Raw genomic sequence first — 23,905 nt, 5'->3', positions numbered from 1 at the left:
GTTCATGATGTCAATCACTGGACCGTCTGATCCCGACTCCAGAGCGCAGTTCAACAACAAACAAACAGAAACAGTCATACACAAAGACATGCTTCATTTTCGTACACTTTGAGTGAAACAACAAACAATCAACATGAATGGGGAAACGGTTACAATCCGTTTCAAGTCCATAGCAAGTGTACATCCGTGTCCATAGGTTAAGGTCATTTCACAAATTTCGGTCTTCAAGCTCATGTGTTTTGGAGAATCTAAAATGTAAACCAAATGTCAAACATGAAGCATTCATTACAACTAGAAAAGGGGATATTGATAAACAGATACTTGAATGTTTTAACACACATCTTTCAGCAATGCACGTAGCCTTTGCCACAAGCACGGATTTGATTGTGACAAACAGCAACACAATGAATGCGAATCTGGATTCGAACCCATGATTATCGGTTTCTGGCACACAGTGGCACACATCTGCATAGTGAATTCCATCGGCTTTGACTGGGCCACCCATGTCCCTCTTACCCGATTATTTATATCAGCTCACATCGTTATAACCGTAGTTGGTTCAGTCCATTTGACGACAGCAGTTAATACCTCTGTAGACTCTGGAAACAAACATACGCCAAACCGGGTTAGAATGGGTCGTCAGCAAGTCATGCTTGTCGTAAAAGGCGACTAACGGGATCGGGTGGTCAGGCTCGCTGACTTGGTTGATGAATGTTATCGTATCCTGTATTGTAGACGGATGCTCATGGTGGCAATCACTGGATTGTCTGGTCCACACTTGCGTGCGGCGTTTAATAACAAACAAGCAAATAAACAAAAGAACGTAACATAGAAATGCATCATCATTGTACACTTTGATCAAAACAACAATCAGCAAGAAAGGGGAAAGAATCACATTCCTTGAGCTACGATTTCACTTCGTCAAGTCCACAGCAAATGTACATCAGTGTCCAGAGGATTAGGCCATTTCACAAATTTCGATCTTCAAGCTCATGTGTCTTGGGGAATCTAAAATATCCACACAATGTTAAACAATAGCAATTCCTACAAGAGAAGGGTATTTTGATCAACAGATAACTGAATTTATATATTGAACATTCTACAGTGCATGTGAAGTAACAGCTGAACATGGCCCATAATGCTTAAACAAACAATTTACTGCCATGTCACATTAGACATGTACACGACAGACCAGACCCCTGTCAGACCAGACACCCACCAGTCCGGTACCCCGTCAATCTGAAAACCTCATCTTCTGGACACTTTCTGATACGCTGTCCTTTTTGTACACACCTGAAGAAATGTTAAGCATGTGAAATGTCTCATGGCAAGAGTTATTTTACAACCCCTTCATTCGTCTGTTTCTCTGAACCATACAATACGATGTGACCATCTTGAAGTCACCTGGAGAAGCTTGCATTGTCCTTGTTCAACCTACAAGCAGATGGCAGCACAATATGAGATCAATGTCACGTGTAGACAGTAGATAACAGTAGATGTCACGAGCTAAATCCAACTAGTCCACAATTCTTCTCAAACTAGTTGTTTGTTTATGATGACCAGTCCTTACAATATATCACTAGTCTCGGACCAGCAGACAAATGGACGTGTCGACCCCTACCCCAACCAATGATTCGTTAACACGAATATTTCATAGTCTGGTATTAAAGGGCTCCACTGTACAATATTTGAAGTGAGTACTTTGTGTAACTGTTCACAATATTGATATATGACTTGATATCGCATTGCAGATACAGTATTCAATATACGACTAAGATTTTAATGAGATCTACAAACTATGCTTTTGTAGGGTATACTATAAGTGTACTAAATCATATTACCTTTGCAGCAACACCTGTACATTCTAAATGACAAAATAGTTGTGGAGAGAGAAAAACAATGTTCAGTGGAATTAATGTTAAAAAGTCAATATTATCAATCTGAGTAATTGTGGAAACAGTTCAACTACAAAAGTCCTTTACTTAATTATAAAATTTAAATACCAATATTCAATTGGAAAATAAAACACAGCTTTAAAGGCAAACAGGATATACGATTGAAATAAGTGTTAAATGTGCATAGTCAACGTTTATGGATGATAATAAAAGTGAGAGTACAAATAAAAAATGAAGCAGAGAGATTCCCGGGTGAGAATGGTTGTCACGTGAAACAAATAGTGTCAACACCCTTCTAACATCACAGGATGACCTTCAGGTACATGCGTGCCATGTATTCGGGAATTTGTTTTTTAATGAAATCTAGCCATTCCCGAATTCATTGCAAAACTACGGTAGCCTTGTGGTTGAAGTGTTCGCTCGCCACACCAAAGGCCCGTATTGCTAGGATATATATTGTTATACACTATTTGACAATAATCACACGTGCCCCTATATGGAGCACATCCACAGTTGTTCAACGTGCAGTGGGGTGTAAGTCAGTGAAGTGTTGAAGATGTATAGCCTTTTCAAGCCCGTGCAGCATTGGCGATTTATAGCGCTTACAAGCCGTACTCTAAGTATTGACGATACAAAAGTCGGATGTAAAATAATTTCCGTGGTTAGAGGTCAGTGACAAAGGGCGGCAAACGTTGGAGTTAGTGTGTACAACAAACGGAAGTTGACAGAATTGATAATTGAACGCACACATTCTCTTTCGTCACTTCACACACATTCACTCATGATGCCCTCTTAATGTTATTGAAATGTGAACATTCAAAATGAGATGAAGACATACTGTGTATCAAGTACACTCACAATGACTGCAGTTTGGTCGTATAATAATTGTACATGAATTGTCATATCAACTCCTAAGTTATTAAAATATTTTACAAATATTATAATGGAGACGTTCGTGTCTCAGATCATTTGTCTGATTGTAGATTGTTTCGTTACTTCATTTCAAACTGCATATGTAATCAAACACCAAACATATCTTTTTAGAATAAAGAATAGCACAGACTTATATATACGGCACATAAGCACGGTCGTATAAACAAACATCGGAAATGATACATTTCATATGTATTTGTAAACAATTATAGAAGATAAATTAAGTTTTATGGTATAAATGGTGTTGGAATAAAACTAATAAAACAAAAATAAATGTAAAACCAAACATGGGGATACTTTATACAGGTTGGGACGAGAATTACATGAATGTCAGCCGATTTCATCCTCTTGGGACGAGCCTGTATCAGTAAAAGTTCTCCAGGGGAGGGGCAGGGAGTGTTGTTCGCTTGGTGGTGGTGTTCGCTTTGTGTGGTGTTATTTTGCGAAACTGGGGCATAAATTGCGAAGGTGTAGTTTCTCAACACCACCACCGGTTCCACTTATGGCTTGAGTATCATAACATGGAGATGCGTCATACTGTTAATGGTGTTTTCAGTTCCAAATTCAATACAGGGATAAATGTACAAATAACACAGCTCTACACCGTAAACATGGCATGTGTATACTGAGCTTAAATTCTTTTCCAATTTCAAGGTATCTTCAAACTCACCTGCATCAGCACCTGTAGATGGTGGCTCAGTAGGGAAACGGTAGCCTTCATTAACAATGTCGTATCCAAACACATATGCAGCGAATCTGCTGGCAGAGCGGATAAGGTACCCATCACCTGAACAAACTATTCCCGCTTTGTAATCACTGCCGGAGATGTCCACCCAGTCCAATGTAGCAGGGCTCATTTTAACAGGATATATAGACATGCTGAATACTTCAATATCTGTTACATGTTGTTTAGTCAGTATGTTTATACAGCCTCGAAAAGGAAACAATGCACTGTCTACGAAATAAGGTACTGGAGCTACTACAGCGAAACGTTCGTCTGTACACAGGGTTGCCATGACAGGTCTTGTGGCATTAAAATACAGACTGTCATTGTAGGCGATGTATTGGCGATATACGCGGTTTTCATCAAGAGAGATTGTAGATCCATTGTTCAACATAATTGCAGTGTTGCTCTGGTCACTAATAACTTGTAGCTGGTATTTCATGCCTGGATTGGAGTGGTCACCTGCATGCAGGACATACTCCGTCCCATGATGTCTTACAGGTAATAGTTGCGCCAGGGTATGGATAAAACTGTTTTGCATTGCCCCATAGAACACAGCTACAGTGTTTGTTGCGTTGATTACAGTTCCAGTCAGGTCATAGTCACTCTTCATCGTGAAGGTCTGATACTCATCTAGAGTCACATGAATCGTGTCTCCGCCGTTGTAGGTCATGTTGTCATAGGTGGCGTTCCCCTCCAGCATCAGCGTGATGTCCACGTCCGTCTTGTGTTTGTGGTTAGCTATCACTAACACCGCCTGTGTCAGGTATCCCAGACAGGCGGAAACTACATACCTGGAACCTAGGGCAGATATCGGGAGGAGAGAAAATGCTGCGTTTCCCATGTCTCCGTAAACACTCATGTCCTTACCAAAGACGTAGACGACAAAAGCCTTGGTTTCCACACCTACCGATACAGCCAATGAATGGTCTACCCGAACATTTGTGTACCTGTATGGCTTTACAGTCCTTGTGTCGTTATATCCCTGCTGTGGATAATCAATGAGGACGGATCCCCCTGTTTCCCCAGCTGCCACTGTAACTCCATAACCAAGAAACAACTGATCTTGAAAAAATACCAGTAGGTAGCTCACACCTGGAAGAAGTATATACAGTTTGTTAGTAGGGTTTCAGAATGGATAACAACGGTACATTCTTGCTTCTGACAATTGATAATTTTCTCTCCACTATGCATTGTGATTTACATGACTGTGAGGTTAGAAACCAAATATGTGTTAATGTGACTGCTATCCAAAGTCATTAAATCATTCGCCAAACGACAATAATCACTCTTTCATGATTTCTTCTATATATTAAGAACACACTCATCTATCCAGAACTACAATATGACGAGAGCAAATGTGCACAGTTACTCAATTCATGGCAGCCTGTAATATACGATCTGATAAACAACTACAACAGCATCGAGAATAAGAACCTACTCACGCGTTCCTGGTCAATAACATCGTTTCGTTCATCACTTCCTCAGTAAGTCACAGTGACAGTGTAACTAAGGGCATTCTGAACATTCCCACGCTGAACGACGTTATCTCTCGTTTGGATTGACATTACCGCGATACAGTTGGTCGTTATATGACTGTCAGTATGAATATGGGGTCACATGTACCGAATGCAAGCGTATGAACAAGCCAACATGAAAACAGTGTTATTTGCATGTCTGCTGCTATGGATATGAATGTGATCATAATCAGAGAGACGCCGTACATTTGGAGAAAAAAAGTTGAGCACCACCCGTTCTTCATATTCCTGTATCCCGACTTACCTGTATCCCGTCTCTAAACACATGACGCTGGTGTCTGATTAATGTCTAATATATCAATGATATCTGTTGAAATGTTGGTGACATAATAATGTATGTTTCTCATGATCATCACGAGTTCTAAGTTATGAGCTATGAGTCATGATAATCAATTTCGGTTTCAGTATTTCAAAACGAGCGTGGAAATATAAACACATGTGTTATATGACTTTAATTCTATTTCATTTTATATGGAACTATTTGTACATAACAATAAATTGTTTCATTATTACTTAAAGGGACCGACTGTCATTATTTAATGTATACTGTTTTAGGGATAATTGACAGAATTTTTTTCAATATTGCATTGATGTATAACTATTTCCACATGTTTATCTCGACACTCAGAGATGTGAGGTGAGGTGAAATGTGGTTTAACGTCGCATTCAATGGTATTGCATTTATATAGCAACGTGCTTGCACGTGTGTGACTCCGAGCTGACCAGTCCTTATAATGCCGAGCTGCAGGAAGGGATAGTCTGTCTTACAGACCCTGATACAAATATATATCAAATACAGCCCATGCAAGTCTATAATGTTTAGCAAGTCTAGATCACTGCAGTATTAGGGTCTGTACAAATCTGCTGAATTCACAAGCGAGCACAGAGCTTGTAATTATCAGTAAATCTTTAGCTGTCATTAGTGTTTAGTATTAGGATGTGGCGAACCTCGTCCCCCACTCCCCAAGACCCCACACTGTGACAAGACCTCCCGCTCCCGCTCCGGCCCTGCCAACTCACTCTGGCCAGACAACATGTGGGATTATATTGGAGACTTAGTGACATATTCTTAACTTGTTTCATTGTTACCCTGGTGTGGAGAGAGGAAGATTTCTAAAGGTTTTACGTTGCTGTGTAAGAATAATTGCCATTCTTCTTTTCTGCTTGTAAGAATAAATAGGAACATGGATGAGCTTATTGCTTCATCATTGAAAGGTATTTAAATGGTAAAGATGTGTTGTTTAGCTCTCCAACCGGTAGAGGAAAATCGTTGACATTTGAACTTTCTCCCTATTTATACAAGGCAGTAGAAAATAAAGCCATGCTACTGTCATTGTTGTGTCACTCTTGATCGCACTTATGAAGAAACAAACTGAGAAATGTGTGTCATTAGGACTCATACTGTGTACCTGAATATGAAGAGAGTCACTGGGCTCCTTTTTATTATATTTTTATTAAGATAACTGAACAACTGTTTTTTTATGTACGATATGTTCATTTCAGAGACTAGATTTTAGTCTACAGGAAGGGACACAACAAGTACCATCTTTAAAGTACCGCGATTGGGTTTTACGCGACCAGGGGATCGAGCCACCGCTCTTCCGCTTATCGGGCATGTCGGTGGTCGCACCCCAGAACACACCAGATAATACACACACAGACACATCAACCGAAAAAGTTAACAACATGATCATAAACAGCAATACGATAATCCATAAGCAGTGATCAAAGACAATGTATACAATTTACCAAAGCTCAAATAGATATACAGATTTTAATAACCGGATTATATATTATGAGTCTTTGAATGTTATATTTTAGGATGACGACTTTGAAATACATATTTGTTATTTCCTTACATTGTATATACTTGCATCACATCGGGTTCCCCTCCCACATCAACATGACACGCCATGATATAACTGAAATATTGCTCAAAACGGCTTTAAACTCAAAGAAGATATGTGTATACTTATACCCTCAGCATAGTCTTGTCCGCCTGTCCCTGAGTTGCTGGATACAGGTGTGGGTAGTGTTGATACACCTGCAGGTGTTGAGGCCGGGGATTGTGTCATGGGAGTTGTTGATCCTAAACAGAAATTATCTTGCAGCTCTAGATACTTTATTCAGAGTTGCTAGTCCGAGTTTTCACATAACATTCTTTTTCAGATGAAAACAGCTAATATTAATATCGTATACTCGCGTATCATTTTTCAACAAAACTCCGATAGCTTGCGAATTTTCGGGAAATCTATTTGATGTCTGATTCACGCATGTGGAAAATACATAATCCCCACAATCACATAATTATAATCTATACTTATGACTTTCTTGTACTATTCTTTAAGTATCAAGACTCGTTTGTGCATTCCATCTCTTGTACAGACTCTATCTGAAATGCGCCATCTTGGAATGCTTTATACTCTTAATGTAACATGCTGTTTCAACTGGCAAAGTCACATGGTTTTAGAGCTACTCTTCCACCTGATAAGTCCCCAATTCACAGACTCACACAGGGGTAGGGGTATGTAATGAGATGTCGTCCTCTTCAGTCATACAGAATGTGGAATGACAGACACGACGTGACTAGGCCCTGGGGTTACTGTGACACAGGGGAACTCAGGCGTACAGTAGAGAACATAACAACATGTGCAGACAAATGTTCCCATTGTCCTCTCCATGCCTCGCGTACTAACCTTGAAGTTCAAAACTACCCTGGGGAGGAGTTGAATCAACTACTTAGAATAACAGATGTGCTTGAAAGGAATTTGAGCCATGCCTCGTGGGTAAATGTCTAGTTGAAAAAAAGAGAAGGAAAGAAATGTTGACGAGACAGTTCACTGTATCAGGTCCTGTGGAGTATCTTTTTCTGTTTGGGAAAAGGAAATAGAACAGAAAACTAAATTGGAAAAGTCTCTGGGTACAGGAAAAGAAAAACAAGCTTTAAAATTATGAACATCCCCAGCTTAGAGGCAAATTTAACCCTGACACTGAGATCATCATCATCAACCATTGGCAAACCTTTCAGAAATCTATTCCAAAATATGTACTCCAGGTACCTCGCAATGGATGCATCTGAATTGACTCAAAGTTGAGTTCAGTTATTCCCTTCAAAAGGTAATAAAAATGAATTTGTACCAAAAGATGCGAACAACGCTATTTATTCTGTTTGGTTTACCACGTCACTGGCCTTGTTTCTCGCTATGACCCTGTTCGTGAGTCAGCTGCCAGGCCCTTGAAAAAACTAATAATGAAATGAAAAAAATACACCATAAAAAATCTAATAAATTTGATGCAAATGTTGAGTCACTGAAAGTCTGGAAACGAATGGTGAACCATAGCAAATTGAGATCTAGCGTTTCGGCACGAAACGATAAATGTAGTGGGACAAAGAAAGTGATAACCAAAGAAATTACATTTCAACCAACCCGAGATGTCCACTTGGGTGGACTGTTAGTTTCAGGCTCAGTGAATTCTAACAAACTCATCATGTGACAAGGAAGTCCACTTCAAGGCCCAAACTTCTGGAGATGGCAAGAAAACTGATTTTTGTAGGTCTATTGGATTGTCTGGTCCAGACCCGATTATTTACAGACCACCGTTACATAGCGGAAATATTCTTGAGTGCGGCGTTAAACAACAAACAAACAAACAAACAAAATAAACATCCTTGTGTTCAAGTTTAGCATTATGCAATATAATATTAATATACTCATGTAAATAAAAAGTTTACCTCAGTACAACACTTTGTTTAGTTTGTTAGCTTGTTTTTCGGCCTGTAAGGTGCTTGTATTTTGTGCATAAGGTAGTTTTGTTTAAAAACAGGTCATATACTTGAAATAATTTCATATTTTACTTAATTTTCTGATTACATACCAAATTATACCTTCATGGTAAAAATACATCATACAAAATAATAACAATAATAATATAATAAAAAATAATGTTGTTTTAGTTCTCTAAACAATCTACAACGTATATATCTAAACGTGGGTTCGTCCAGTACAAGTATCGTCCTATTATTAAACACTAATTAACCCCTGCTAAATTACTGCTATTTGTACTGCAGGAGTGCATGCTTAAGCCAAGACGAATGTGTTTAGTACAACAAATAAAAACGTACCGTCAACGATTCCAAGGGACACCAGGAGTAGCGCCACTTCCATGAAACGTCCCATTTTCACAGAGCTTAGTCTGTACCGCACAGAGCTGTGACTGTCTGGCAGGGTGGCTGCGAATAACCTGTTATGTATGCACCACGTGAACGCAAGCAACTGTAACAGCCAATTAAATTGTGTGAATCACGGATGACTCTTCCAATAATATATGTAGCGTGGCCTTGTTCATTGTCAGCAGGTACAGGCAAAGGAATAATCATGTGTACTCATGTGTCCCAAACATAAGACATTACTGTTATTGTCTATCAACATGTGCTATTCCCAACATATGAGTTCTAACTTGTCTTTAACTTGTGTATAACGTGTGTGTAAGTTGTGCATAACTTATGTTTGACATGTACAGCTTCGTATTAGAAGTGGGGTGATGGGGTAGCCTAGTAATTTAAGCGGTCGCTCGTCACGCGGGTTCGATTCCTCACATGGGTTCAATGTGTTAAGCCCATTTCCGGTGTACCGCCGTGATGTTGCTGGAATACGGCGTAAAACCATACTCACCCATTAGTATTAGAAGTGACGTCATTATCTCCATATGTATAAGTTACTTCGCACATAACTTCCTACGCTCATGGGTTACTGGACTGAACGGCTATTATAGAGTCGTGTAATTTGAACTAGATTCAAAAAGAAGTTTTGAAGGGAAGAGACTCTTCATTCGCAGAATTGTGACAAACTTATTTTTCATTGATCTCCCACTGGGGCGTCGTGCGAAGTTGTCTAGAAATCAGTCATGCAAGTGTCTTGCTTATTTCGGATTAGGAGGGGGTTGTCTCAATAAAAGAGAGTAGATACTTCAGATTTCACCAAAGTAGTTGTGTTATTACCGACCAACATAAGCGAATACATTGATGTAATTCAACTTCTTTTAAATTTCAATAGCTTTATACAAATACACACTCAAACTGACAGGTTGTATTTATTTAGCTAGTCCATCATGGGTGAGTGAATTTAAATGTCAATAATGTCTTTCTGTATGTTCACAGTGTTCTTACTGTTGAGTGGTTTATAGGCATACGATAAAATCAAGGGGTTATTCACACAGGACTAACAATTTCAAGTGTAATTTAAAAGACATCACTTTCAAGTATAAATCATATTTCAATCATTAAAACGCTACGTTTTGAAACGAGCAGATTTCTTTTGCAGTCAATTCGTGTCCCATGCCCGGCGATGACACTAGCATTGTTCGTGTGGATACATGAGAGCATTTCGTAGTTCTTTTGAATTTTAACCCTTTACAATGTAGCTTGTTTACAACTTTATACATGCTGAAACCATTCAAAAGTTTCATAACAGCGGAGACACCTGAAACCTGACTATTTTATTTCAATCTGTTGAATAATTGTTTCGGACACCAACCAATTCAAACACCTTAGTCGCATATCTCACATGACAACAGACCTTGATGTATGTCTGTACGCTGAAACTTGCGTGAGATCGAAATGTCCGTACGTTTTTTTCCTTTACGGCTGTATTTCAATAGGATCACAAACCTTCTGAATATACCGAATGCTGGCTGGCTGGCTGGCTGGCTGGCTGTAAGATACTGGTGATACTGTTTGTATTCATGGGCTTGTGGTATGAAACTGGTGATACTGCTGGTGTTTATGGCCTGACTGCATGGTACTGGTGTTACTGCTTGTGTTCATGGCCTGACAGTATGGTACTGGTGTTACTGCTTGTGTTGGCACTCGTGAAGAGCAACCTCCTCGTGGTGAGTGCTGGGTAACGCTAATCGCTCTTCCCCTGTGTGGAACCGGGGCAGAATATTTCCACAGCCTCCCATTGCTGGTCGTATGAGGCGACTAAAATGGGCAACCTGTTTGCCGTGGGTTGCGTCCCTGTGTCGGCGGAGGACGGGAGTCTGGTAGTTGAGGGCACTGGTTCCAGGAACAGTGTTCCTTTGCCCAACACACTACTTTGACCCTTACTTCGCCTAGACGGGTGGTAGGATGGGCCCGGTCCTATCAATCGGCTGGTCATGCCAAGCCCTGTGCATTAAATTGTGTATGCACACTCGTGATTTTTATAAATATATTGTTTGGTCTTGGCCAATATATTACATATTTGAACTCACAACTTATTTATGTTACAAATTGCCTAGAGTCTAATGCCAGAAGGCGGTGGCTCATGGGCCAATCTGGTAATGTTGACCACTGTATTCTATATGTCTCTAGTTTATTGTTATGGGCAGAACCAGTCTGGCAGTCAACTTTGTAGACAAATGTAGCTATGCATGTCATATTTGCTGGAGTATAACACCCCTGTATCCCTGGTGTTTGCATGCTGGAGATCCGATGCAATGTAACACTGCCCTTGTTGGTGCTCGATGGTGGGTGGGGAGCAGGGGTGCTGAAATATTTTCCTTTCACCATGGCCCTTCAATTGTCTGGTTCCAACCGTCCAAAACGAAGACATTTAGATGTTGATGCAGAAACTGATGATGTATCTCAACATATCGATACCTGGGCTCGATTCCTAGTAATAGAGACCCTTGATAAACAACCTATCAAACTCAATCCGTTTGCTGTATCGAAAGCCATTTCCGGAATTTGTGGAGAGGTGAAGAACGTGACTCGTCAACGTAGTAGTTCCCTCCTGGTTGAATGTGCAAAGAAACAGCAATCTCTCAATCTACTATCTGTCAAATTGTTAGCCAATATTGAGGTTGCTGTGTCTGAGCACAGAACACTTAACTCTTGCCGTGGCATTGTGCGTGACTGGACCCGTTGTCTGTCTGACATGTCAGAGCAGGAGATTGTTTCAGAATTAGGACAACAAGGTGTAACTGCCGTCAAAAGGTTTACCAGGAAGCAAGATGGAGATGTTGTTCAAACAAATACCTATCTTTTTACCTTTTCGAGACCTACTCTTCCTACATCGATCAAAGCTGGCTACATGAATATTGGAGTGGAGGTGTATGTGCTTTAAATGCCAAAAGTTCGGCCATGGATCGAAATATTGCACTAGATCCCCAGTTTGTCAACGATGTAGTGGGAGCCATGACAGCTCAGACTGCAGCGAGGACCTTAAGTGTAAAAATTGTGATGGTCATCACATGGCCTCTTCAAAATCTTGCCCTGTTTGGATTTTAGAATCTAAAATCCTTAAATTAAAACATACCAACAACATCACTTATCATGATGCACGAAAGCTGGTTGTTCCCACGCTTCCAACAACTACATCAAACTTATCTTATTCTGCTGCAGTATCCCGTTCCACTCCAACTAATTCTATCACATGTCAGACAGATCTTACTTGGGTCCACTCTGATCAGCCCCTTAAAATGGCATCCATGAGTCAGAATAAAGGAACATCTACATCATCATCTGACACAGTTATTCAGCCTCCAAGCGAGCCTGCACAGCAGCCTGCCAGTCAGTCTACACGTCAGCCTGCACAAAGAACTGAACATGCAAATATTCAAAAAAAGGAAAGGAAAAGACAAAACAAAAAACAAACTCAAAGAAGCGCATCTCCTCCTGAGGTACCTCTTACTAACTCGTTTGGACCTCTGGATATGGAGGTGACCCTGTCTTCCGAAGACAGAGGTAGAAATCCTTCTTCCTCACGACCACGTGAGAGGTCACCTATTGAACCACCGTGACTCCATCCAATAACCTAATCCAATGGAATTGCAGAGGACTTAGAAATAATTTTAATGACATTCAATTATTGATACAGGATTTTAAACCGTCCGCTTTATGTCTACAGGAGACATACCTTAAAAGTACTGACAAATTTGATATTAGGCAGTATAACTGTCATCATTCATATTCTCCCCCAGGCGACAAAGCAACTGGAGGGTCATCTATTTTGGTGAGACAGGGCGTGATTCACAGCCCTGTTTCTATCAATTTAAATCTTCAAGCTGTTGCTGTTCGTTTAACTTTGAACGTTGTCTTTACTCTGTGTTCCTTGTATATTCCTCCATCCACTATGCTTCGACAAACAGATCTTCAAAATCTATATGATCAGCTACCCAAGCCATGCATCATCGTGGGTGATTTGAATGGGCACAACCCTTTATGGGGAAGTGTTACCACAAACAATGAAGGGAAAATCCTTGAGGAATTCATTTCAGATAATAATTTATGTATCTGTAATGATGATTCAAACACTTATTTACATCCTGCCACTGGATCGTACTCATCTCTTGATCTGTCTCTCACAGATTCAAATCTATTTAATGAATTTGACTGGTCGGTCCATGATGACCTCTGCGGAAGTGATCACTTTCCCACTATTCTTAAAGCTGTGAACCCGAATCCTGAAAACTCGACATCCAGGTGGAATTTTAAGAAGGCCGATTGGTCATTATATGAAATATTGTGCACTGCAAAATTAACCCCTCATCATTTTCAAAATGTTGAAGATCCGATTCAATTGTTTTCAGATCAGCTCAATGAAATAGCTGATCAAACAATTCCTAAGTCCTCTGCAATTCCTCATATTCGCAAACCGTGGTTTACCTACGAATGTAAACAGGCACGGAAGTGTAGGAAGAAAGCGGAAAAGTACTTCCGCCGACATCCCACAGTTCATAATTTAGATCAAGTAAAAATTACAAATGCAAAAGCCAGGCGGGCTTATAAAGAAAATAAGCGTCAATCTTGGAGGACCTACGTCTCCAAAATAAATTCCCGTACTCCTATATCCAAAGTATGGAACATGATACAAAAAATTAAAGGCAAAGGATCAAAATCTTCTGTTCACCATTTGAAGGAAGGTGATCAGTTATTAACTGATAAATCAGACATTGCCAATAAACTTGGTGAAACATTGGCAAAACATTCGTCATCGTCTAATTATGCCCCTGAATTCATAAAATATCAGAAACAACAGGAAAAGAAACATGTTAATTTTAACTCTGATAACGGGGAAGACTATAATGAAGTCTTTTCCTTCCATGAGCTACATACAGCCCTAGGGCAAGCTCACGATACAGCGGCTGGTGCTGATAATATTCACTATCAGCTCCTGAAACATTTGCCTGATTCATGTCTAGAAACACTATTAGATATATTTGACCACTTCTTGGCATAATGCCATTGTAGTCCCTATCCCAAAGCCGGGTCGGGATCATACAGATCCATCCAATTACCGTCCTATATCTTTAACCAGTTGTGTCTGTAAAACCATGGAGCGAATGGTAAATAATAGATTGGTTTGGTTCTTAGAAACCAATAACCTACTAACAAATATCCAATGTGGTTTTCGCAATAATCGAAGTACTATAGATCATTTAGTACGATTGGAATCGTTTGTTAAAAATGCTGTTGTTAACAAACAACATGCTGTGTCAATTTTTTTCGATCTTGAGAAAGCTTACGACACTACCTGGAAGCATGGCATTTTAAAAGATTTACACGACTTTGGTCTGAGAGGCCGCTTACCACATTTTATATCACAGTTTTTAGCGGGCAGGCAATTTCAAGTCCGAGTGGGTTCAACCCTGTCTGACCATTATAATCAGGATCAGGGTGTCCCACAAGGAAGTATATTGTCAGTTACTCTATTTAGTGTTAAAATCAATAGTCTTTCAAAGGTTTTAAGTGATGCAGTGGATGGGTCACTTTTCGTAGATGATTTTAATATATCTTGTCGTGGTAAAAATATGCACACTATTGAAAGACAGCTACAATTATGCCTTAATAAAATACATAAATGGTGTCTAGTGAATGGCTTCAAGTTCTCTAAAGTCAAAACAAACTGTATCCATTTTTGCCGCAAATATAAACCGCATACGGACCCTGAACTGTTTTTGGCTGGTTTTCCTATTAAAGTTGTCAAGGAAGCCAAGTTCTTGGGTATTATATTTGATAATCATCTAACATTTTTACCACATATAAAATATCTGAAGACTAAATGTCTGAAGGCAATTGACTTGTTGAAAGTTGTTTCTCATTCAAAATGGGGAGGGGATCGGACAACTCTCCTTCATTTATATCGTTCTCTCATCCGTTCCAAACTCGATTATGGCTCCATCATTTATGGTGGGGCCTGTAAAAGCAACTTAAAATTATTGGATTCAGTACATCATCAAGGCCTGAGGCTATGTCTTGGTGCCTTTAGAACTTCACCAGTTGACAGTTTATATGTAGAGGCAGACGAGCCATCTCTTAAACAACGTCGAATTAAACTTTCATTGCAATATGTGACTAAATTATACTCTAATCCGTCGAATCCAGCATACGACTGTGTGTTTAATCCCATGTATGAAAATCTATTTCAATCAAAACCAAAGCTTGTTCCCCCTCTAGGGTTCAGAATTAAGCCACATATTACCGCAGCTACTATTGATCTTTCTACTATCTCACCATACCGGTTACTGTCTACACCTCCTTGGCAACTAGTCAAACCAGAGGTAGACCTGACACTAACTACCCTTAAAAAAGCTGATACAAACCAGTTGATTTATCAACAAGAATATGCCCAGTTGCGGTCAAAATATGATACCCATCGCTCTATTTTTACTGATGGCTCCAAGGATGGTGGCAAGGTTTCAAATGCTACTGTCATTGGATCTAAAAGGGTGTCTTCTAGAATCCCAGATAATAGCTCTATTTTTACAGCTGAGGCCAATGCTATTCTTATAGCTTTGGACTTCATTCAAAACCAATCATCTCAACGGTTCATCATCTTTTCTGATTCCTTGTCATGCCTTCAGGCAATACATAATTGTTCTTCAAATCATCCGTTAATACTTGACATTTTAGAATTGAATAATGTTCTCGCCACTGCCCAATACGACATCGTCTTTTGCTGGTTGCCCAGTCATGTTGGCATCGCTGGTAACACTATGGCTGATACTGCTGCAAAGGCAGCCCTCTCCAAATCAGTAACGCCACTACTTTTACCATACAGTGATTACAAGCCAGTAATTAGATGCTACATCAATGATCTGATGCAAACGAAGTGGAACACCCAAGTGGGTATCAATAAACTTAATGTTATAAAACCATCAATAGGGTATACCTACTTGGGTTGCCCTTCAAGACATGATGAAGTTGTTTTGCAACGGTGTCGTATTGGACACAGTCGATATACCCACGAGTATCTTTTAAAAGGTGAGGATCCCCCGTTCTGTGTCCCTTGTGATGAGAGAATCACAGTCAAGCATGTTTTGCTTGACTGTGTTGATTTTTCTCTCACAAGGGATAAATATTATCATTCAACATCTTTAACGGACCTTTTTTATAATATCAGTGCTCATTTAATTCTCGGTTTTTTAAAAGAAATACTATTATTTGATAAATTTTGAATTGTTTTAGAATAGTTGGATATTTTTGTCAACTGAGATGTATGTAGGCAGTGCCACTGTGGGGGTTAAAGCAGTGTAAAATTATTGTCCCCTGACAGTGGCACGTGAGTCCATATATATTGAAGTAATTAATATCAACTAGTGTTTTAATTCCTTTATTGTGTTTTGTTTTTTAATATTGGTTAATATTTCATACAACCACTCGTGACCAAAGTGATGGCATACATCCTGCTGGGAATCATGCAGGAAGCAAAAGCACTGTAAGTCCCCATGATCCCCAGTTAGGTGGTCTAGCTTTAGTCGCCAGTGCTCTCTAGCCAGGTTTTACTTTCTAATAACTGTATTGAAAACGTCTTTGTTTTACTATTGCTCAGGTAAGTTTTCTGTCTCCACTGTGATAATTACCTTACTGTTTTACTGTCCTTTGACGACAGAAATTTGAATATAATCAATTTGTTCTCATCGCGATATGGCTGCAATATTGCCGATGCGATGTAAAACTATAACTCACTCACTCACTCACTCACTGCTTGTGTTCATGGCCTTACTGTATGGTATTGATGATAATGTTTGAAATCATATCGTGGGTGTATGATACTAGTGATAATGTTTGAATTCATATCTTGACTGGATGATACTGGTGATATTGTTTGTGTTCAAGGTCTGGGTGTATGAAACTGGAGATATTGCTTGTATTCGTGGGCTTGCGGTATGATACCGGTGATACTGTTTGTGTTCATGACCTGGCTGTATGATACTGGTGAAATTGCTTGTGTCTTTGGCCTGGCTGTATAATACTGGTGATACTGTTTGAATTCATATCCTGACTGGATGATACTGGTGATATTGTTTGTGTTCAAGATCTGGGTGTATGAAACTGTCCGGACGTTTTTTTCCTTTTGGGCTGTATTTCAATAGGATCACAAACCTTCTGAATATACCGAATGCTGACGAGCTGGCTGGCTGTAAGATACTGGTGATATTGCTGGTATTCGTGGGCTTGTGGTATGATACTGCTGAAACTGCTGGTGTTTATGGCCTGACTGTATGGTACTGGTGTTACTGATTGTGTTCATGGCCTTACTGTATGGTACTGATGATACTGTTTGAAATCATATCGTGGCTGTATGTTACTTGTGATATTGCGTGCGTTCATGACCTGGCTGTGTGATACTGGTGATACTGCTCGTTTTCATGTCCTGGCTGTATGATACTGGTGTGCTTGTGTTCATGGTACTCTGATATTGTTTTAATTCATGTCCTGGCTCTATGTTCTATGCTCTAGGACAATCTCCTCAACAAGCTCATGGTCGTTATCGAGCCTGGTGTCGACCTCGATGACGAGACTTGCAACATATCAGATGTGTTTACCATAAGATGATTAAACTTGTAATTGCTACTATGGGTTAGACTGGGTGCTGATGCTTGCTGAAATCAGCTAATGATGCACTGGCAGATCCTTCCCCTTTTCGGATACCTTACATCAAGACTTACCATGTGTTTTTGTCTGTTCATAACTTGTGTATAGTGTCCACTCTCCCTTTTTTCAAAATTCTGAATCAGCCGCTTAAAGGTGTAAAACTTGTGATATATTTTCAAACCTAATATTTTACTGTCTACAATGCTCATTATCTTCACATTTAAATCTTTGCTAGCAGTCTTCTTTCCTGTAATTTTATCTGAGGTCCAAGATTATGTTCATTTGCATGTTTGCTGACTGTGACTGTGACTCCTCCAGGAGAGTTTCCGTGACATCAGTTGCTCCACTCTCCCAACAAGCTGCTGTAGTGAAGGCGAGGACTCCGCCACCATAGATGAGAAGTACCTTTACCTGGAAGGGTCACACAACGCAGAGGTCAGCTGGAAGTGCAGCAACAGAAAGGATGCAATAAAATGATACCTCTTTTTCTATTTTTTCATATTAATTGTTGCCAGTTGCTCCTCTTCCTCAACTAGCTGCTAGAGAGGTCTGCAGTGAAGGCCAAGACTCTCGCCGCCATAGGCGAGGAGTACCCCTACCTTGCAAGGTCACACAACGCAGAGGTCAGTTGGTAGTGCAGTCAGTGCAGCAGCAGAAAGGATGCAATAAAATAATACATCATTTCTTATTTGTCCTATTAATTGTATCAATTTATTAAATGGCGAAGAATAACAATGCCAATGAGAGTTGCAAGGTATTTCACTAAAACCTATTGTTTATATGTCAGAAAATGAGTAATTGCCAAATAATATCACCTTGTTTCCACATCTTTGGTTTCATGGCTGAATGTTTGCAAATGTGGAGTGTCATCAATAATTCTTCAAACAATATCAACATTTTACTTAGCCGTGTCAGCTGTATTAGCAATTTCATCACATAAAACAAGTCATCAAATTCTGCACATTATATAGCAATGAATAATCACTCTTTGAACAAAATATCTTCAAATGACATTTTAGGAGTTGTAGTATTAGACGACATATTTGACTGATGAATTTGAACTTGTTTATTTTTCAACTGCATCATTTCAGTACAGATGCTAGTACGAACCCATGAAGGAATTATTTCATGGGATTCTAATCTCCCTGATGAATTAATGTTGCTGAATAAAATTATGTTTATTGTGTTATAATATGGATTTTGGGATTGGGATTAATATTTACCTACGTTCAGACGTATTTGAACATTATATTTTAACATGCATTCAAGCAATAATGTAAAACGACAGTCTCTTCCTCTATATTGGTTATCCGTGAAATAAAAGTCACCTCCACACAGGCGAAACATTAGTACGTTAACATTATTCTAGTGCAGATTTGGAATTATTATTGATGTTTGCTGCCAACTTTAGGCTGAATATCAGATTCAATGCACATCTCGATATCCCCAATATCCTTATCAAAAGATAAGTCATTAATATGTTCTATAGAATAATTCTGCCATTTTGGTTTCAGATCTGTTTGAGATTGGCTCAAATCTGCATCAAGAATGACTGCAACCAGCCTTCAAAGACATCAAGGCCTTCCTGCATAGACAAGGTAAGGAAAGCATGAACCATGCGCTTCACATTTTTAAAAACAGGGTTGTGCACCCAACCGACTCCCCACCTCTCCCAAGTATATTCCAAAGGGAAGGGAAGTAACTCTTGACGTGTCATGTTGATCAGTTGGCCACATCTGGATAGTGTTTGTATACAGTATTACTTGACTTAAAAAAAAAAATTAGATATGGAAGTATTAACATAAACTTCAGTGTGCACTGTAGCGGATGTACGCAAAGTGTGCACACCAGTTTTATGCTTATGAATATGCTCCAGTAAACAGAAAACAAATTGAAATCAACTGTTTCATATACATCTAACAACAATAATAACTTCAAAGATGCAACACAAGCCTCTTCCATAATATTTTTAGCCAATGAGGAAACCGTAGTCTGTGAGTGAGCGTACATGGCCTCTTTCATTCGCTTTATGGAAACATGAATGCAAATAAAAAAATCCTTGTTTGCAAAGAGGCCCATCAAGCAATGTACCATCACATTGACTCAGGCTTATGAATAACTGAAGATGACGTTATCCATTGTTCAGAATGTCATGAAAAACGATTATGTGAGGAGTGCACGATGCAACTGAGAATGAAAGATTGTAAAGATACAATCTGTCGCTATAAATATCTACATACTTTCACAAAACCACAGACCAGTCAATGTCATTAACTGATACTCTCTGTCTACCATGATTTTATGATATTTTACCACGATATGATATTTTGACTTCCACGTTGAAGTAAGAAACTCTGTTATGAGGATCTAGGCAGTACGTTGCTCAGTGGATTCTATCGATCACACCTGCTAACTTTGCCAGTAGACGCTGTGTTGTGTATTGACAATGGGCTATATATATTTTATGTACGCCTCAGTTTTCCACCAGAGTATGAATACCAAGCATCTACATGTATGTAATGTAGTCCGTGTCACCGAAAGAATCAGTTCGTTACCGTCAGGAGTGTTGTGTAGTGGTGCTGGAGCTGTCTGAAAACATATACAATACACTGGTGTTCAATTCAATCCCAATCTGTGATATACGACAGCTGACAGCTGACATGCTATATATTTAGGTATTTTTACAGTTGACTACAGACCCGTCAATGTCAGTATCTAATCAAGGGCACAGGGAAGAAAACTCAGTTCTGGATAGAGTCATGATCCTTGGTATGTAGTGGTAGATTTAGATGTACAGAGAAACTTCGTTAGTCCAGACTCCGTGGCTGTGTATATGAAACAGCATGAGCAATGTGATCACATTTAGTTGTTTATGTTAAACAACATTAACAATGTGATGACATTTAGCTATGTATGCTTTACAAAACTATCAGTGTGATCATATTTAACTGTATGTTTAACAACAGTAACAACGTGATCATTTTAACTGTGTCTGTTAAACAGCACTTACAATGTGATCACATTTAGCTGTGTATGTAAAACAATATGATCGCATGATTGATGTCTTGTTATTCCTGCTGTGACCTTGGCATATTCTCCTTATACCAGGACAAGTTGATGATGTTGGTTTGTTATTTTGATACGTGTACGTCATACTCAGGGTTAAAAAACAATGCATAGTCAAATTGTTGCCTTGAATGGATTCAAGTTTGTTACTTGTATATTTTTATTAATATACTAAATATATACAAATAAATAATTTGTATTGAGATTAAAACATATCTGCCAATTTTCCCTCAAGGTATCAAAAACAATTTTGTTATGACTTTATTTTCAAAGCACTGCATCACTTCCAATGTCATAAGCAATAGAGAGAAATTAAATGTATTTTTCTGAGACTATGATTTTTTAACAAGCTACAAGGTAAGCAAACTTTGTGTCACTTTTGAAAGAGTTTGCACTGAGAATAACTTTGACATAGTCTTATCAATATGTGTATAACATTGTTGTCAGTCATTATTAAAATTCACTGCAACTGTCATGCTTTGGAATTATCTTTTCTTATCAAATGTTGTCCTACATTGGTCAGATCTCTTTATCATAGAACTGAGGCCAGGTTGTAGGTGCATTGCATTAGACATATGGTTTTTTCTCAACTTGAAATTAAGAAACTGAATTAAATCAGTGTGGCTCCAGGGTAAGAAAATGGGTCCCAGGCAAGAGAGGCGACTAAGGGGATCGGCCGGTCGGGCTCGCTGACTTGATTGATGCATGTCATCGTATTCCAGTTGCATGGATCGGTGCTCGTGATGGTTGTACTACTGTGGAGTGTGGCGTTAAACAACAAATAAACAAACACTCTGTTTTGTCATGTTCTTTATAACCGAAGTTGATTGACGACAGCAACAAATACATGTCTAGCCTCTGGAAGCATAATACTCCCGTGAAGATCCGGGTTAGAATGGGTCTTCAGAAACCCGTGTTTGTCATAAGGGGCGACAGTGCAGAGTTCAAAAACAAACAAACAGAAACAGCCATACACATAGATATGCTTCCTTGTTATACACTGTGAGTAAAACAGCAAACAATCAACATGAATGGGGAAACATTCGGTGCCAGGTCCATAGCAAATGCTTCTCATGAGGGGCGACTAACGGGATCGTGTGTCAGTCTTCCTGACTTAGTTGATGCATGTCATCGTACCAAATTGCCTAGATCAATGTTCATGATGTCAATCACTGGACTGTCTGATCCCGACTCCAGAGCGCAGTTCAACAACAAACAAACAGAAACAGTCATACACAAAGACATGCTTCATTTTCGTACACTTTGAGTGAAACAACCAACAATCAACATGAATGGGGAAACGGTCACAATCCGTGTCAAGTCCACAGCAAGTGTACATCAGTGTCCAGAAGTTAAGGCCATTTCACAAATGTCGATCTTCAAGCTCATGTGTCTTCGAGAATCTAAAATGTAAACCAAATATCAAACATGAAGCATTTATTACAACTAGAAAAGGGGATATTGATAAACAGATAATTGAATGTTTCTACAATGCACGTGGCCTTTGCCACAAGCACGGATTTGATTGTGACAAACAGCAACACAATGAATGCGAATCTGGATTCGAACCCATGATTATCGGTTTCTGGCACACAGTGGCACACATCTGCATAGCGAATTCCATCGGCTTAGACGACTGGGCCACCCGTGTCCCTCTTACCCGATTATATATATATATATCAGCTCACTTCGTTATAACTGTAGTTAATTCATTCCATTTGATGACAGCAGTTAATACATGACTCAGGAAACAAACATACCCCAAGTGTAGATCCGGGATAGAATGGGTCTTCATCAGACCATGCTTGTCAGGGGCGACTAACGGCATCAGGTCATCAGGTTCGCTGGCTGGCTGATACATGTTACCGTATCCCAAGTGCATGGATGGATGCTCATGGTGGCAATCACATGATTGTCTGGTCCAGATTCCCGTGCGACGTTAAACAACTAACAATCAAACAAATAAACAAACTTAACATAGAAATACACCATTATTGTAGGCTTTGATCAAAACAACAAGCAATAAGCAAGAAAGGAGAAACAATCACATTCCTTGAGATAAGGAGTCCACTCCACATGTACATCAGAGGGCTCAGAGGTTAAGACAAATTTCACAAATTTCGACTTTCAAGTCCATGTGTCTTGGAAAAACTAAAATATATACACACTTTTTAACATATAGCAAGTACTGCGAGAGAAGAGGACTTTGATCAACAGATAACATAATCTATATATTGAACAGTTGAATCCTTGTGATTCTACAGTGCATGTGAAGTAACTGCTGAACATGGCCCATAATGTCTAAACAAGCAATTTATTGCCATGTCACTTCAGACATGTCCCCAACAGACCTGACCCTATCAGACCGGACACCCATCAGTCCGGACCCCCGTCAGTCCGGACCTTCTGGACGCATTCTGATACGCTGTCCTTTTTGTACACACCTGAGGAAATGTTAGGCATATGAAAGGACCAATGGCAAGAGTCATTTTACTACCTGTTCACTCTTCTGTTTCTGTGAACCATACAGTACGATACAACCATCTTGCAGTCATCTGGAGAAGCATGCATTGTCCTTGTTCAACCCACAAGCAGGTATCCGCATCAAAATGAGATCAATGTCACGTGTAGATATATTCTAAACATGACGAACTATTAAACTGAAAAAGAGTGACTTTTAACTTTCCCCCAGGTGTATAACAGTAGATGTCACGAGCTCAATCCAAGCAGTCCACACTTCATTTCAAACTATTTGTTTGTATAACATCACCAGTCCTTACAATCCATCACTGGTCTCGGACCAGCAGACAAGTGGCCGAGACTAGGGATAACTACGTAACTCCCAACCAATGATTCGTTGACACGAATATTTCATCGCCTGGTAAATAAA

The 23,905-nt window shown here is 39.4% G+C and overlaps 1 protein-coding gene across 1 annotated transcript in view; it reads right to left on the bottom strand.

The window, feature by feature from the left end:
* Positions 1-77: 77 nt before the first annotated feature.
* The window catches only part of LOC124120969, a 260,732-nt gene continuing 236,904 nt past the window's right edge, over positions 78-23,905 (bottom strand). Inside the window, exons 14-17 of the mRNA XM_048389199.1 lie at positions 7,069-7,179; positions 3,499-4,647; positions 517-1,864; positions 78-248 (exon numbers count right to left, since the gene is read on the bottom strand). Of these exons, the coding sequence (XP_048245156.1) occupies positions 1,833-1,864; positions 3,499-4,647; positions 7,069-7,179 (1,292 nt within the window). The 3' untranslated portion in view covers positions 78-248; positions 517-1,832. The remainder of the gene's footprint in view (positions 249-516; positions 1,865-3,498; positions 4,648-7,068; positions 7,180-23,905) is intronic.

This window comes from Haliotis rufescens, unplaced genomic scaffold (genome assembly GCF_023055435.1).
Source record: "Haliotis rufescens isolate VD_foot unplaced genomic scaffold, xgHalRufe1.0.p SCAF_8, whole genome shotgun sequence".
Lineage (NCBI taxonomy): Eukaryota > Metazoa > Mollusca > Gastropoda > Lepetellida > Haliotidae > Haliotis > Haliotis rufescens.
The sequence above is the reverse complement of the archived record's forward strand: the minus strand, read 5'-3'. Positions and strand labels throughout refer to the sequence as shown.